Source organism: Tinamus guttatus, unplaced genomic scaffold, assembly GCF_059628265.1.
Source record: "Tinamus guttatus ecotype Peru unplaced genomic scaffold, ASM5962826v1 Tinamus_guttatus_pri_ptg000125l, whole genome shotgun sequence".
NCBI classification, from domain to species: Eukaryota; Metazoa; Chordata; class Aves; order Tinamiformes; family Tinamidae; genus Tinamus; species Tinamus guttatus.
Genome location: NW_028288659.1, coordinates 7,003,963 through 7,021,907, shown reverse-complemented (window position 1 = coordinate 7,021,907; position 17,945 = coordinate 7,003,963). Strand labels below are relative to the sequence as shown.

General features: G+C 43.3%; 1 protein-coding gene across 1 annotated transcript in view; it reads left to right on the top strand.

The window, feature by feature from the left end:
* The window catches only part of PAH (phenylalanine hydroxylase), a 40,208-nt gene that overhangs the window by 1,090 nt on the left and 21,173 nt on the right, over nt 1-17,945 (top strand). The window contains exons 2-3 of the mRNA XM_088521632.1: nt 3,616-3,723; nt 14,393-14,576. Coding sequence (XP_088377758.1) covers nt 3,616-3,723; nt 14,393-14,576 — 292 coding nt within the window. The remainder of the gene's footprint in view (nt 1-3,615; nt 3,724-14,392; nt 14,577-17,945) is intronic.

Here is a 17,945-nt window from a genome sequence, read left to right as displayed (position 1 = left end):
AGTTTAACTGAAACTGCAGGCAAAACCTCCTCTGGATTCAACAAGTTGGAATTCACTCACAAAGGTTCTACTAAAAAAGCTCAGAAATGGATTACAAGGTTGACAGGTGCTATTAATCTCCAATCTAGCACAAGTGTCAGGGAAGCCATATCAACCTCTGTGACACAGAGCTCATTAAAAATGCATATATGAATGATATTCAGGCAAACCTGTCCTTGCATCTGCATCCTGCCTATGTATGAGATTGTACTAAGTCCAGAAATGGGTCTTATTTTACTCCCTGGTCAACTGTTTTTTATTTTGCTCTCCAAAAACACAGAGCTGGAAGAAAAGTAGAGCTTAATTTATTCCAGGCTGCTTTTATAAATCACATGCACAAATCATACAGGCAATATTTCACTGACAGTGAAAAAAAGTGTTTAACTCTTAATTGTAATCACAGTAATAATAGTAGGAAGAATTATTCCAAAGTTGCAATTTCTCTCTAAGATTCCGAAAGACAGGAAAATGGAATCAGGATTTAGAATGGATAAACTGTGTCAAATGGTAAAAAATAAACACACCTGCTTACTACAAAAGGCTTGACAATATATGTGAGCACCTGTGTGGTGTATGGGTGTATATTGCCACTAGTATGTATTGGTGTATATTGCCTCTACATGTATCAATAAGATCTGGGGTCTCCTCAGGAAAATATTAATTTTACTTTTCTTTCCTTTTGCAATGATACAATGTTCAAGCCGTCACTTCTGAGGACAGACTTCAGCATTAAATAAATCTAGTGCTTCCCAATGAGTGAGGTTCATATGCTTATATGCAAAAAGTTAAGCAAGTATTACCATGCTTACAGGATTAGTGCCTAGTCTCTACTGCAGTCTCTATTAATTATAAGGACCAACATAAACCAGTTTAGGAGAGTGGAAAAAAACAAATGAGAACAGGTTAGAAATGGCTGGCCTTAAGGTATCCAGGCTAGGAACTAATTGAAAGAAGTTTTCAAGGCCTTTGTGGGCAATCACATGGTCTAAACAGATCAATTGACATTGAGACTACTTTGCAGGGCTAGAACCTTGGACTATATCCTCTGCAGGTGTCCAAAACATGAGTTCTTTTTTGTCAGACACATTCAAGTCTGACAAGTCTGACTTCTGTGGAAGTTGGTCCCTCAAACAAATGTCTGTAAGGACACTTAATTATGTAATAGTCTACATTTCATACATTTTCAGTGCAGACTATGAAAACCAAATTCTTGGTTCATCTGGCTGGTGTAACATAGCTTTGTTGTTAAGGTCAGCTTTGTTTGCGGTGGGGAAAAACAGCACATCAAAGCCATGCAAAGCCAATATTTCAGATGACTATTTGACTACACTATCATAGATTACCACCTTACTGACATCTATTTTGCATTTTTACATACTTGTGTGCTTTCTGGCATGGTTGCTTCAGGTGCAATCATAAATGGCTTTTGTTAGCCAGCTGCTACACTATGCCACATCATGATGACTTGACTTATTTCCCTCTTAGTCCCCACTAGCTACAAGCTGGTCTGGATTCCTAGCTGGATGATAGACCTCAGGAGGTGGAGAGATGCTGCAGGCAGCAAGTGTGACAGTTGAAGGAGTGACTTTGTTCCCTCTAGTGCATAAAAGCCATGTCAGAGAGTGGAGCACAGAGTAGGAGTTATGCTTCTGTCAGCTTTAACTTTTCCATATTTCCCTTTCAGACCTCTTGGATGTGCAGGAAGCCAATACTTGTGTCCTGTTGACCTCTAATTTGGGTGAATACATTAAGCTGTATTCAGTGCCTCTCATCTGGCTGCAGATGCTGTATGCAGACCTCTGCTTCACTGTATGGTCTTGCTAGATGCTCTCATAAGACCTATGAGCCCCAGTTTTCTGTCTTTTCTGTAACGGTGTCTATGCAATCCTTGGAAAATCTCAGAGATGCACTACTGATTTTTACTAGTGATACAGCAATGCTTGGGAACAACCATATGTTGTTGGGCGCTGCATGGGCACCAAAAGAAAATGCTCATTGCTGCCCCAGATGGCAGATGCACAGCCTGGATGGCTGCCATGCGGGCTGCAGTAGGGAGCTCTCCACTGCTGCTCTCATGAGAGATCCTTCTGCAGAAGGATGGAGGCTCTTTGGATAATGTGTGGCCTTTAGGCAATGGAGTCAGGTAGAAAAATCTGTTCTCAGTCTCTGGCAATGAACACTCAGGCAGCCCAAAAGACAGCCCGAAGAATCAATGATCATTTAATTTGTAAAAGAAGGCAGTTCTGTATAGCTCTGCCTCAGAAAATGCAGTCCCACTAAGAGCCTTATGGGTTTGATTATCAATCCTTATGCTACAAAGTCTACCATTGCTATTTCTAAGGAGAATATTCTGCAGCTGAGAAGCTTTATATGGTCATTCATATGTTAAATTTAGCAGTAGCCATAGTAAATACAGGTTCTCTCTGAAAATACCATTCTTAATGAAGAGAAATAAAATGGATGGATCCCTTGATTTAATTCTTGATCTGGGACTTGTTACATCAATACCAATCCTTGTTGCAGATGCCCTATTTGATTTTTGAAATACTGAGCAATGAAGATTTATAGGTGTTAAAAAACACAAATAAGGCCTTGATGTGACTTCCAAATGTTTGTAACAGCTGGAAATCAAATCTACTCTGATTCTCATAGGAGTTAAGCCCTTCTGGAAATCTCGGTAGACACTTACCAGCATGTTAGGTATAAGATAGTTTTGAAAATCTGCCTCAATTCATGACTCAGTTTCCCATTTCTAAAACAGGAAAATAGCTCTTTGCTGCATTGCAAGGGTTTTGTGAAAAGAAACATATGTATTGAGATATGCTAAGGCATTCTACTAACACAAACCATGGTAATAATTAAAATAAACATTCCCCTTGCTTGGAAATACTAGAAATTGTATTTTGGAATCAGTAAGAGTCAGGAATAAATATAAATGAAAATACGTCTTGCCATAACTGAGTCTTCACTCATTTTGTTTTCACAGAAGATTTAAGTATTTGCCACAACACTTTCCCATGGTTGTGGTTTTATGTTCTTACTTTTGTTTTTAAACCACTTCCCATACCCCTCCAGGCTATCACCCCTTTTGTGCTACCTGGGAGACACAAGAAAACGGAAGTGAAGCAAACACAGGTGATATCCTGCATCTCTGCACAGGCTAATTTATATTGCTGTGTTTAAGCCTGAATATTAATGAAAACAAAACAGAAAGGAAGGTAAAACTGATGTACCCTAGTGATGCCAATCTTCACTGAGCTTGGTATAGTTGAGAGGTCAAGTGGGGCCGAAATGGTATTAGGTTATTTTTCTGCCTACCTCCCACATGAGCTCCAGGTTGAGGGGAGGGGTGTCGTTTTCCTAACATGCAAGTCAGAGTAGCCATGGGGCTGCTCTGCTTGTTCTAGCAACAACGGTTGCCCTGATTCTGCCTTACCTCATCTTTTCGCTGTGTAAAATAACTTGATATCCTCTTTATATTGTTAAGGTAATGCAAAAGGGTAGTACAAAACTGATTTCTGGGGTGAAAGAAGATTCCCCTCACACACTTTTTTTTTTTTTTTTTTTTTTTTCCAGGAACCTACGCACATCGAGGAACATGCAAATAGAAATGGTATGATTACTTTGATTTTCTCTCTAAAAGAAGAAGTTGGGGCACTGGCTAAAGTTCTTCGCACATTTGAGGTAAATATTTTTTTTTAGGAGAACTGACTATGTCCTTGTATTTTTACTCTGCAGCGACATTTGTTTAGAGTACTTAGGGTTACGTTTGAAATCCCGTTTCATTGCCATAATGAGGGAAAGCAGCATGCATTTCTTTTCCTCTGGCCATCTTTATCTGGTGTGAGAGTGAAAAAAGTGCATTTTTTTCCTTTTAAAAAGTAAGTATTATGCTGTACCTAGTACCTTAAGAGGAAGAAATGAGTCAGGCTGTAGGCTTATACATGTCTGATATCAGCGTTTTGCTTAGAAAAGCAAACATAATCCCATGTATACATATTATAGAGAGGCAAATGTAACCCTCGTGTCAGTCATGCAACACTGGGAGCACACGTTGCATGAAGCAGTTCTCCTGGGGGAGGCACTATCCTCTTAGCCCTTTTCCACCTCAATAAATTGTATATGTAGCACACCCATATAATTAAGATAATTATCTCCCACCACTAGAACTTCTCCAGAAGAACTACAGATACAGATGAAACATGGCATGTCTTGCCCTTCGTTCACAGCTCATGACTCCTACAAGAAATTCAGCAACTTTTACAGATAAATTTGGAAAGCTTTTGGGGAAAAAAAGAAGACACATACCTTTAAGAGCATTGCGTGCCTATTTATTTATGCAGAAATGTTTCCCAGATGTCATGGAGGGTGTTTAAAAAGCATGGAACCCTTGAAATTCAGGATACTTGTGTTGCAACACATACAGCTGTGAACTCTGTGTTCTCAAGCAAATCCACTTCGTTATATCGTTTTTTTGGACATGTTTTTAAGAACATCAGCATATAATAGTTGTGCCCAAAAGCAATTCTTTCTATAGAACACTGTAATAAGTTGTGGCCTGCATATTTTCCATTTGCAAATTGAATTGACTAGTAAATGAAAGGATTGTGTGGTGTTAGTACAAATGAAACATATTTGTAAGTCGTAAGACATGCTCGGTTCATTAAGATGAAGGAAATTCATACCAACAGCAGAGCTAGCCTAAATTTGTGAAATGACCATTGTAATACAAACCTGCACAATTTCCACGTCAGCAATGTATCTATAAGTGAACTAAGGAGGCCTGTTAACATTCTCTGGTTAAATGCATTAGCGTCCACTAACCAAGTTATTTTCACCTTTAAGCACAACCTACGAGGAAACTAGACGATGAAGTAGATATTTCTAGGGTGTGCTTCTTCTTGCACTAAAATAGATATCTGAACTAGGTGGGTTGAATGTGGTTCTTTCCAGTGCCTCTGAAGGTTGCTTAGGGGACAGTAGCTCAGATGATAGAAGCTTGTTGGCTGGGTGGATTCCCATCCCAACAAGGCAGATTCCTTCTATGCAAACATGTCATCTTCTTCAGCACCAGGGTTTGATAAGAGTCCTGCCCTAATGCTATTTTTGCATACTGTTGGAAGCGTAACAGGGCGATAGAAAGGGTGGCTGAAGAAAAGAGATTTCCTGAGTTTGACTTGCAGCTTCAGCTCCTCGGGGCTGTCATTAGGAAATATGGGCGCGTTGAAGTGTGTAAACCAGAGCAGCCTAAGTTGTTGGCCTTCACAGCTGAAGTAACCTCTGCCTTTTCCATCTTGGCCATATTCATGGAGACTGAGAAACACAGTTTGTGCTGAGGGACATCCTCATTACGGAGATGTGGAAGCTGATGAGCTAGGTGATGCCCTGTTGGCTGTGAAAAGACAAGGATGGGGCAACAAGGAAGATCTCCCTCTTCTCCAAAGCCGCTGCTTTGCTGATGAGTCCAGCAGTCACATGTCTTCTGAGGCTGTTTTTGTTTTGCTGCCTTCAGTAATTTGCTGTCTATCGCAACTACCTTTGCTCATGCCTAGTCAGCCTGGGCTGGCTTTGCATCTCTTTCTGGCTTGAAAAAATCAGCTGTGATACCCAGGTAGTATATCTCACTTGGCCTACACCATCTGTTGCTGGGCTCTTCTGGGCAGGTAGACAACTTGTCTCCTTCCTGATGGTTCAGTCTGCCACATTGCCCCAACCCAGACTGGGAGAAGAACAGTGAGATCTTCTCAGAGGAGACTGTGTATGGAAGAAGTGTGGGGGTTGCTGTTCTAGCTTTCGATGTCTCGCTCAGCCACGTGAATTAGGAAAAAGAAAAACACAAAAGCCACAAAATATGATCAGACTGTGCCCTGGAGCTGAAGCAGTGCTGATCCTTGCTGAGTGCCGTACCTCACAGCACCATTCTTACTGTGCGTGCATGGCCAAGCATGATGCATTCAGAGCTCCTCTGAGATAACTCACTAATGTCAAATGCTGGCCTAATTTTTTGAGGTACTTTCTGGGTAATTGTGCTCATTTAAATTGACAGGCAACTGTGGGAATGGACAGAAAGTGTGGCTCAAGCCTCTCCTCCTCCCAGCTAACACTTGGAAGTTATTAAAGGACCATGCCTCGAGCACCGTCTTTGAGAATTTTGCCTTTTCTCCAGCCAACATATAAAAACATTTTGGACCATGAAGGGGGAAAGCAAGGGATTAAAAGAGTCATAAATATGAAAGTCTTGGAAAGAAAAAAAAAAAAAAAAAAAAAGCTCTCTCAAGAGAGGGAATAAAGCATGGAAGCAAGATCCAGAAAGAAACACAGAGGGGCTACCTAATGAAATAACAGCTCACAACCTGCCGTCAGCAGCTGACCTATTTTTCAGTAAGATGAACGTCCATGTGCATGTTCATCCTTTCCTTTGTTTCTGACATAAATGCTTGCTATTTTAGGAGGGTTGTTAGGTCACTCCATTGCCCATGTCAGGGATTCAGGAACACTTGCAAGCACCCAGTTTCACATGCTGTACATATCCTGATTTCACACTGGGATAAAACCTGCCCATACCCTAGCCACCACCATAGCCTGCATCCTGTGGGACATAAGAGCTTGAAGCGAGCTGTGCTGCTTGCCAGCCTGACTCTGCATCGGCGTCACAGTGGCAGCAGGGCTGCAGGCACAGGGAGCCTGCACCATGTTCTAGGTATCATCCTCATTCACCCTGGAGGTAGACCTCCCAGGAGAAAAACTGACACAGTCTATCTATCTCCACCAGAATAAGCCCCTCTGATGGCCCAAGATGGACTGAAGGCCAGAGAACACCCACTATCCATGTGGTTGCAGGAACAAGGCCAGTCTCTGTAGAGAACATGCTCGAGGGACAGAAACACACCCCTTCACTGTGACACCTAGTTTCAGGGAAATTCAGTGTGTTTGGAGGAATAATCTTTTAATACTTGTCCTACTCAAACATTCCTAAAAGTTACTTGTGGTATTGACAGACTGCCACATGCTCTCATGCTTGTTCTTTGCTTGCAGACCTGCTTCTTGTTTTCTGCACACCTCCCAGTCGTATGCCTGACCATGTTGCTACAGTGAATACTGTTGCTTTTTCACTGCAGCATTAAGATTTTTTTTCTGAGGAATCTCTGCTGCATACTCAGCTCTTCGTGTCTTCTGACTTTATCCCCAAACCATCCTTGGGTAGGAGCTGCTTTTCTCTTGTTCTTATGTTTGATTTATATCCTTGCTAATGCCTTTCAGCGCAGGGCTGGTGTGCAAGCTCCAAAGAGAACAAGCTGTTTGTACAAAAGAGGGGGTGCACCCTCAGAGGGACGGGCACACATTTAAAGAGAGGCTGTCTAGCCCTTTAAGCTGAAAATCTTTGTCCTCAAAAGCAAATCCAGGCCATGTCTACAGAGGCATTCAATGCCCATCTGAGAGGAAGGCACTTGTGTGGGGGAATAGTTCTTTCCCATGCACAGAAATGAGCAGCCCTCAGCAAAAGCCCCAAATGCCAGGTCCCAGCAAACTCTTCAGCTCTTCTGCCACCTTGAGCCTTGCCTCCCCTATAGCTCTTCCTAGGTTGCTTTGCACCCAGGGCTGCTGTATGGTCCCATGTCAGCCCATGGGACCACAGGGTTGGACTCACACCTGGGACGTTCTGTAAGAACAGCTCAGCTCAGCCAAGTCCCACACTAAGCAAGTAGTTAATGCTGGCTTCCCCGCTAGCTGCTCTGTGTGTATATGGATATGGTAAAGATTCTCTTTTTGCTTTAAATGGTCAGAAACAATTGTTTTCACTTCAACAGCCTGTTTGTACACAATCTTTACCCCTCCCTGCTTGCATACAGCTTCCCTCTGGGGTCTGCTTGGGCAACTCCTCTTGCTTCACTGCAGACTAGAGGGTGGCCACAGAGAAGCATAAACTCATCAACAGTCTTTTCACTTCATTTTCATAGGATCTCCTGTACAGTACAGTATTGCTTGGTGCTGCCATACACTGCACATCTGGCTCATGCCATTGCAGAAGACAGCTAGGAAACCAAAACTAGAATAAATATCTCAGTCTGAAACAGAACATTGCACGTAGGCCAAATACTACATTTAAAACCACGTAGCCAGAATGTTTATGTTTCATTTTAGTTCACTGGGCAAATCAGAAAGGTACAAGGTATAAGTTCAGGTCAGCAAAAGACCTCTCAGGCTTATCAAAATAAAAAAAGCAAAACAGATCATTGTGAGGCTAAGCCAAATGTTATATTTGACCTGTTTACTTTCTCTGCAGTCATATGAGCCTATTTCAAAAAGTTTCTTTTTACTCTTTAAAAAGCACAAGATCACTTTTTTAACAACAGAGCTTCTATTCTGAAACAGAGAAAGTAAAAAAGTTAATAGTTGGCATTTCCAAAGTTAAATTCATTATTAAAACTATCAGAATGAAGCTTTCCAACTCTTAAATAGGCTTAAATCTGAATTTGTAAATACACAAATCCCCTCTCAAGTCTTTTGCTTGACAGATTTACAAACAGTAGAAAACAGAACTATAGTATGCTGCAAACAGTGAGTTGGAAAAGGTTGCAAGTTTGCTCTTCCCACTCTTGTCTGGGAGCCTTCCCGGTTTTCTTCACCAGGATGACTTTCCAAAACACAGAGCTGGGCTTCAGTACCAGGTCCATGCCTCTAGCTCGCAAGCTTGGTTTGCATGGTTGCTCCCAGAGTAAGTTCCTACTCCATGGAAGGGCTGATTGGGACTAATTGCCTGCACTGAATAGGTCCCCACGCTTCAGAGCCAGCAAAGATGACTGTGCTCTTTTTCTGATTAGGAGCTCACTTTATTCAACAGAAAGTCCAGAACAGCTGTTATCTCTGTGGCCATCAGGAGGATATTGGCTCTGCAGCATTTTGGACTGTTTCCAAATCAGTAGAAGCAGGTAGTCACTTTCGCCAGGGTACATTTTCACAATGTTTGATTCTGCTGCAGGCTGCACGACCAGGGGTGGAAGGGGTGTTTGCACTGATAGGTGAGCAGGCCTTGAATGCCTCTTCTAATAATCTTCTTGTCCACCACGGTACGCCTATGTACAGGTACAGGCCTTCTTTATTACACTTGAGCTCAGTGCTTAAAAAAAATGTTTTTCATAAAATGAGGTAGGCTTAGGAATGGCTTTTGCCATCCAGAGAGAAGCTTGGGGAGAAGACTGCACCCTCTAGGCTCAGTTTCTGCCTTTGCCCTAGGCTGTGAAGAGGGGGAGCAGGCTGAAACACAAATTGCTGCTTTCCCGAGGACCATGTATTCCTCTTTCTGCCTTCCTCCCAAGCAAGTTCACAGTTAATCTAGCACACCATGCCAGCCCTCTCATGCTCAAGACCTATAGTCATGACTGTATGGAAATTAACTCCCCATCTTGCAGCAAAAGGGGCTTGTGCAAAGGGCTACTGTGCTGAGGGGATATGTGTTGGTCTAGGCTGCAGACAGAAAGAGTCTCCCTCTTTCTAGGGCTAGGAGAGTGGCACTTCTTGGGGTTATCTTGTCAAGTACTCGGGCAACGTCTAGCAATGGGGATTGGAATTGGGATGAAGGCCGAGGATCTTCATTCCAGTCCGAGTTTAAAGGTATTATGGGCATCATAAAGTTATCACTTTATCACTATATCATAATTCAGGGTGTCTGTTTCACATCGAGTGTTTCTTGCTTGCATCATGTTGAAGGCCTTGTATCAATCTTTGTGGTTGAGGCTTTGGCCTGTAAACATGACCAGGCTTGTGTTGGGGAGTTCGAGTGCTTGGTGACCAATAGAGATGGCTTAAGGACTGTCTCTCCTTTGGGGGCTGTTCACTGTAAGGGGCCTCCACTGAGTTCATGTTAGAAGAAGAAGTTCATGCTGCCTCATGGAGTTTGACATATGAAGAAGACATTGCAGAGGATGGGGAATCTCCACCTGCAGCCAAGAAGCAGATCCTCAGATATTAAAGCTGAACAAGGTGCCCACCTTGCCCTTTACTTTGGAAAACTATGACTGAAATCCTTAATGAAAACTAGCTACAGAGTTTCTCTTTGTGCTTCTGGAAGACTCCTCTTTCATGAAGTATTAAACTAACCTGCAGTGAGGGTTAAAGAACACATCACTGGCTTTTTTTTTTTTTTTTTTTGTATCAGGAAAGTGCAAGTAAATCCTTGTTCCAGGAGATTTCATTCAAGTTCTCACCACATGTTCATTAACTGTACAACAATGTTGTTGCCATATCTTCATCTGGTAACAATGTGGGACCTCCTGATGAAGCCAAACTTACTTAATGGCAACATTTATGAAAACAAGTTGCAGCTGGATTTCACAGCTGTCCTTAGTTTTAGCAACCACATACAGGAGCATTTAGTAATGCATAGACAGAATGACATGTAAACACCATGGAAAGCAGTAGCCAATAAAACTTCCAGAAAGTACCAGGCCCTGCTCAACACTTCTCTGTGGGACCGTGAAAACATAATTTCTCCAATGACCAGTTCATCAAGCTGTCTGAGGGAAAGACCAACTTCTGCTACCGGTGCCCTCTGCAAGATTGCTGATATAGATTAATAACAGACTGGCTTGATTCTCTTGTCTGCAGCTGCTGTGGGAGAAAGCTTCATCAGGAGACCAATCCAGTTGGAATAACACATTAGGCACCAGCTTCTCTCTGTGAGAGAAATGACAAACATCTTTTCATCTGTTGTGGGGCCAGTGATCATGCTCCTGGAGCTGCTTACCCAAAGGAGCTTGTGTTTCAGGAGGAAGAGGTCTGCAGGTCCTCTATCTGTTTGGCTCCTATGCTCAGTGAGAAGACAGAGTGTGGCCTAGGCAGAAGTGGAGGGCAGATATAGGGCATGGACTGAGGTGATGTTTTGGCATGCTTGGACATGCAGAGGAAGAACTGGAGAAGGTGGGGTGCAGAGTAGTGCAAGGACTGCAAGAAAAATGGAGTCATGGAGGAAGCTAACAGGAAAATGAGGCAGTTACAGAGGAAATCAAATGCTTTCCTCAGTCTTCTAGGTAGATTCGATTCTAATTTGATGGTGCATGCCAACAACTATATTAGAAATAGCAAAATGCATTGCTTTGAAAAATGCAAGGCAAATATCTACATCTTCTCTGCCAAGACAGAAACACTCCAGCACGTAAGCGGTTGTAATAGGAAATGCATCCTATGTACTAGAGACTCATCCTTTATGCTGGCCATAACCCCAAGGAGAAAAAGGGATGCACCTACATGCTATATGTTCTTTGCAGTTGCAGTGGATGATGGGGCTAAAAGGGCACTTGTTATCTCAAGCAGTGGGCTCAGATGATTCCTACTAGCTCTGAAATAGGAAAGGCAGGAGAAAACAGTGTTAACAGTCAAGAAGTGTAATTAAACCCAAAACATTCAACAACCCAGATCTTCCAAAGACAGGAATTATATTTCATCAACATAAATTAGCTTTCAAAATTGCTTAAAATTAAGTAGTAATCCAAACAATTCCCCCAGTCTCCTTTCTCAGGTGATCATTTGCTTCCAGAAGGTGGAGCTTTAAATGAAGCATCAACTACTGTGATGCAACTGCAAGATTCGACAACACTGTGAATGCAAAAAGGGTTTGATTAGTATGAAATTATGAAGCTGAAACACTAGATGGAGTAGTTGGACCAGGATGAAATTTGGATTTGTAAAGCAATTCTTGTAACAGAGCCACTGTAAATATTTTGAAACTGGGAGCTTATTAGCAATGCACAACATATGAAAGCTTGTTTCTACAAGGCTGTCAGTTCAGCAACTTTTAATTTGCATCTGAATTCCTTCAGAAACAGTAATCAGAAGGGTTCTCCCTTCCAGCTTCTCTGCCACAAGGTCCTGAAGCTCTCAGAACAAAGAGAGAATGGGAATCTTTTTCTTCCTTCTTCCTTCTCTCTTAGGTTGCGGAGGTACTTTTGGAGTCATTTCTGCCTTAAGTATGCCTTGTGCCTGACTCTCAGCTTGTCTGTTCATTCCCAGGCCCTGCAACATCCCCTCCTCCTTTACCTCCTCTCCCCGCAACACACATACATACTTTGTGGGCACCTGCTGCTTGTGCAGTCTCCTGCTGAGCCAGGTTGGAGAGGTGGTACAGCTGAAAAATCACCTGGAAAAAAAAAAAAAAAAGACTGAACTCTAGGCTTCTGTTTGATCAGATGTGCTACTATGGGAAATGAATGCTGAGGCAGGAAGGAACATTTGTGGGTGGGGAAGCAGGAGGATGATGAAGACCAGAGAAAGGTGGCCTTTGCACTTCCTAGGAAGCTCTGTCACTGTCCAGCACCTAATTTGCTTGTAACAATACGAAGACAGAACACAGCACCCTGCTGCATTAGTGCAAAGTCAATGTAAGACAGCAGCTTACCTGTGCATGAGCAGAGACTTTGCAATGGCCATGTTTTCTCCATCTAATCTCCACCTTTACAAGAGACAGACCTGCCCCTTATCCCGTGGGTGCAACCCCTCCATTGCTTCACTGTTCCTGATGGAGCTGCAGCGGCAAAGGAGCCAGGACCCCCTCATGTCTGGTCTCTGTCAAAAGCACTGGCCTCAAGTAATTTTAATGTCTGACTCTCGGCCACTCCATCTCCTAGCGCCTCCCCAAGTGCAGGGTACAATGCATCGTTTGTCAGCAAAATGGGGCTCTGGAGGCCTAAAACAAATTGTTCTTGGGCCTAGCACAGTGACAGCCATTCTGTCCTCACAGGCAGACCCACAAGGGCAGCATCTCTCAAGAGCAGCAGTTGGTGAATGTGCTTTTGACCTTTTCAACTTATTGTATTGGTATCAAGCCAAACAATTTAAGTTCATCTGTAGTGTGCCACACTCAGGAAACAGAGGAATGACATGCATGCTGTTTCCTACCAAGTAATCAACTGCCTTTTGTAGTGGAGTAAATGAAGCCTTTGCCATTGATGGCCAGATGCCCCTCTGCACTGTGCAAGCACTGAGAGGAGCAAATAAAACCTTAAAGAGCCTAAGAAGCTAAAGTAGAGGAAAGTACAGAAAAAAAAAAAAAAAGGCTCCCATCCCCCCCAAAACAACCAAGCAATCAACCTCCCCCCAGCTCTCTTCCTTCTTGCCCATAGGTCACAAAAAGATCCTCGCAGCTTTTCTTCTTGTGTGAAATCCTGACCCCACTGCAGTAGGAGGTCTGACACTAACATCAATAGGGCCAGCATTTCACCTTATATAGTTAGGAGATATGACTGGAGGAGTCTTCTTAAGCCTCAAATTATGCAGCAAATGAACAGCTTCTCCAGAGCTGATGAGAATCCTGTGTCAGTTCCTCTGCCTGTTTTGGATTTGCTCTTCAGGCTGATTTTTTTCCTGGGGTGCCTATGTTCCTCCCAAGGGACAGGCTCACAGACCTGGCCTCTGCACTACTGTGTCTGCAGGTGAGCCTGACAGGAAGGTCAAATGATAAGGTCATCATTGACTGAAACAAGTTCAAAAGTATTATTCAACAACAAAAACAACAAAAAAAGGAACATGATCATATTCAAGTTGCAGTATTCAGGCAAAAGTCTCAGTTCAGCTAATCTGTAGGAGATTTTGCTGGACTTGTGTTTAAGTGACTGAGTAAAATAGAGCTTTTAGTTACCTATTGCTTTGTTCTCACTGTTACAGTGGCACATTTGAGTTCAGGTACCATCTGATCATTAACATCAATAATATAGTTGGCAGTGTTTGCTTTCTTAAGAGCTAGGAATCACTATTGCTTGTGAATGAGGATCTTCAGCTATAAAGGTGACCTTCTGCACTAAAAAAAAGCTTTTTATCATGAGAGTGACTGAACACTGGAACAGACTGCACAAGATTGAACTGCCTTTTGGTGCAGATCTATATTACCTGTTGTATTTCTGCCCAAAACATCTTCTTACAACCCTGGAAGCTGTACAGGCGGCTTTGTGGTGTGATCTGGCTCACAGGGTAGCCTGCTCCTTTCCTTTCAGGATACTCACAGACACAACACTTAATTTCTTACGAGTGTTTTTTTTTTTTTTTCTCTCTCTATGCATGAAACTCTTTCTTGCCATGTTGATCCTGGGAAAATGTTTTTGTCCACACAGACAAACTCATATTATGTGCTTGTGATATGGGAATGAAATTTACCTTTTACAGTTTAAAGACCTTTTACCACTTGTGTTACCACTTGCAGGACCAAGGTTGTAAAGGCCTTGTTGTAAAGGCTTTCGGTCCAGTAGTTTTGGGTTGTATGGATTGTATAGCGTGAATTGTGGCCTAACAGATGAATTTGAGCTAAACTTTAAATCACATTTCTTTCCCCCAAGCCCCGTAAGACCAAAATCTCTCTTTCTCACAGGAAAAAGGCATAAACCTGACCCACATTGAATCCCGACCTTCCCGTCTCAATAAGGATGAGTATGAATTCTTCATTAACTTGGAAGACAAGAGTGTCCCAGCTCTGGACAGTATCATCAAGTCCTTAAGAAATGATATTGGAGCAACTGTGCATGAGCTTTCACGAACAAAGAAGAAGGATACTGGTAAGGATACATTGAAAAGGATTATTAATGAAAAATATTCGTGTCATATACTTAAATGACTTATTTTTCCTCTAGCAAAGCAATAAGCAAGAGTACTTGGTTCTGTGTCTGATCTGTCTGGTCTGTCTATGTTGTAAGCTTTTAGGTACCAGAAATATGCCCAGTTGCCGACCCTGTTTTTTACTAAGTTGCCTGGGAAGCTATGTTATCATAGAATCACAGAATCATATCATAGAATGCTTAAGGTTGGAAGGGACCTCTAGAGGTCATCTAGTCCAACCCCCCTGCACTTGCAGGGTCACCCAGAGCACGTGGCACAGGGTGGCATCCAAGCGGGTTTTGAAGATCTCCAGAGAAGGAGACTCCACAACCTCTCAGGGCAGCCTGTTCCAGTGCTCTGTCACCCTCACTGTTAAAAAGTTTTTTCCTTAAGTTCATGCGGAACTTTTGGTGCTTCAGTTTGTGGCCATTAGCTTTAGTTCTGTCGGTGGCCACCACTGAAAAGAGACCAGCACCATCCTCCTCGCTCCCTCCCTTGAGGTACTTATAGACACTGATTAGATCCCCTCTCAGCCTTCTCTTCTCCAGGCTGAACAGGCCCAGCTCCCTCAGCCTCTCCTCATAGGGCAGATGTTCCAGGCCCCTGATCATCCTTGTGGCCCTGCACTGGACTCTCTCCAGCAGCTCCACATCCCTCTTGTACTGTGGAGCCCAGAACTGGACACAATACTCCAGATGTGGCCTCACCAGGGCTGAGTAGAGGGGCAGGATCGACCCCTCCCTCGACCTGCTGGAGACGCTCTTCTTAATGGAGCCCAGGATCCCATTTGCCTTCTTGGCCATGAGGGCGCACTGCTGCCTCATGGTCAACTTGTCATCCACCATGACACCCAGGTCTTTCTCCGCAGAGCTGCTCTCCAGAAGGTTGGTCCCAGCCTGTACTGGTGTCCAGGGTTATTCCACCCCAGGTGCAGGACCTTGCACTTGGCCTTGTTGAATTGCATGAGGTTTTTCACCACCCAGTTGTCCAGTCTGTCCAGGTCCCTCTGGATGGCAGCGCAGCCCTCTGGGGTATCGGCTACTCCTCCCAGTTTGGTATCATCAGCAAACTTGCTGAGGGAGCACTCTGTGCCTTCATCCAGGTCATTGATGAATAAGTTGAGAAGGACTGCACCAAGGACTGACCCCTGGGGGACACCACTAGCTACAGACCTCCAACTAGACTCGGCATCGCTGATCACCACCCTATGGTGGTTATGGTGTTGTGATATCACTTGTCTGTCTGTCTGGCAGCACTCACAGTTCCTTAGAGAGAATGTTATTGCAGGAACTCATTACAGTATCTGCAGAAGTTAACAGGAGATCTAAGGATATTTATAGTTATGCGTTAAGGACTCAACTCATAGACCCCTAAACAATAATGCAGAAAGTTGTAGGTACACCTATTTACTTCTCTCAATCTCTGCCCTGTGTTCAAACAAGCAACATTTACATCCGCAGCTCTTGGCAAGTCATTTAGTGTGGCAACTTGTTCTTCAGAAACATGCAACATTTCAGAATAACAGGAATACTGGTGGGACCCAAACCACTGTGTTGAATGCAGATATCAAGTCCTGGGATATTTCGCCTCTTCCTGCTATCCTGCAGCTTCTGGACCACTGAGCACTGAAAACCTCTTTGGAGCTTATACACTTCTACCCTTTTCCTACATAGTCTACCTACACAAGTGGTAAAACAAAGGAAGATCTCTACTTGGGATGCACTGTGTCTGTATAGTCAATCTCAGCCAAGTTATTGTCTGTTCTGATTTAAAAAAAAAAAGAATCATAAGCAGAAGTACAGCTTAAAAGCACAAACAGGTGCAACACAGTCTGTGGGTGAATGCATAGACTTGGCTTGTAGATAGCAGATCAAATCCTTCAAGAAATCTAGACCTAGATCTACCTCCTTTTGCCTTTTACCCCAACCCAAAAATAAATCTCTGCTTGTTTAGCGCCCAGCAGAGTTCCTCTGTGGTATTTTAGGGATGAATGCTACTTATTGAAGAATGCCTTTGACCTTGATAAGAAAGGATGGCTCTGGGGAGTGCCCAGGGAGGTCACCAAGAGGGTAGCCTTGAGACATTTATGGTGCATATGCATTATGCACTTCAGGTAGGGGAAAACCCTTTTCTTGAACACTTCTACCAGGCAGAACTCAAAGAGAAGCAGTTTGTTAACTTTTAGCGATATATAGGTCCTGTGAGCTTGCACTATTCATCAATTTGCCATAATGTACAGTGGGCCTACTCAGAGATAGTCGATAGAGGGCTAGCACTGACAAATATGATATGATTGTGATATAATGTGTCGTAAAGAGATTCAAAAATTAGAATCAGAATACAGGCTGGAAAGTCCTGTGGGAGATTATGGGATACATCTCTCACCAAAAAGGCAGGACCAGCTGATCCACTGCTGATGACTATTTGTACCTCAGTAATAGAAATTTCCTGGGTTCCACAGCCCTTGTTTGCAGGTTTGCCTTTGTCCTGCACTAACCATTGAGTAGGTTTTTCCTGTTGTCTAACCAAGTTTCCTTTGCTTCCCTGTGAGCTGATTCATTCTCATTCTGCCTACATTAGGCACTGAAAACAGAAGATACTATTCCTCTTTACACCAGCCTTTTCAGTGTTCAGCAGCTCTATCATGCCCACCCTTGCTCTTCCTTTCTTGAAGCTGAGAAAGACTTTGATTTCTGGGTTTGTGACCTGTCTTCTTGCTCTTCTGTGGAGTTTCCCCAGCAGGTTTGATAAAAAAGTAGGTGTAATTAAGAGCTATAAAACCACTATTGTTCTGTTGGAGGATTAATTAACAATTAATTAATTAATTCTAGATTCTCCTCAAGTAACGATGAAGTGCTGACTGTGGCAGTGCCTTCCCGCAGAGGTGCAATGCCCTTCCTGCTCCCAAACATCTCTGGGACCTCATAAATCACTCTGTGATGAACTTGATGTGGCTGATGTGACTAGAGCCCAAGTGTGAAGCATCCTCCTGTGCTCCTGAGGAAGAGTATACCAATTGGAACATCCCTATTTACTTCACAGTTCTGTCCCGTGGGCCTTGGCTGCTGCAGCCCTTTCCCTGTCTATGCCCTTAGCCATCTTTTGGGCGAAGAGGAGAGGAAGGGAGAAGTGTCTCTGTGCGGTGGCTCTCTCCCTTCCCCTGCTGTCCTTCCCACATGCACATGAGCTACCTTTTAGGCTCGTGGATGCCCTGCACCCCTGCTATTGAAATTAGGGGTGCTCTGCTGCCCATTGAGTGGGAGTAAAAATTGTTCTGGGAAGAAATATGAGAGAAGTCAGTAGTAATCCTGCTGTTGGAGAGAAATAGG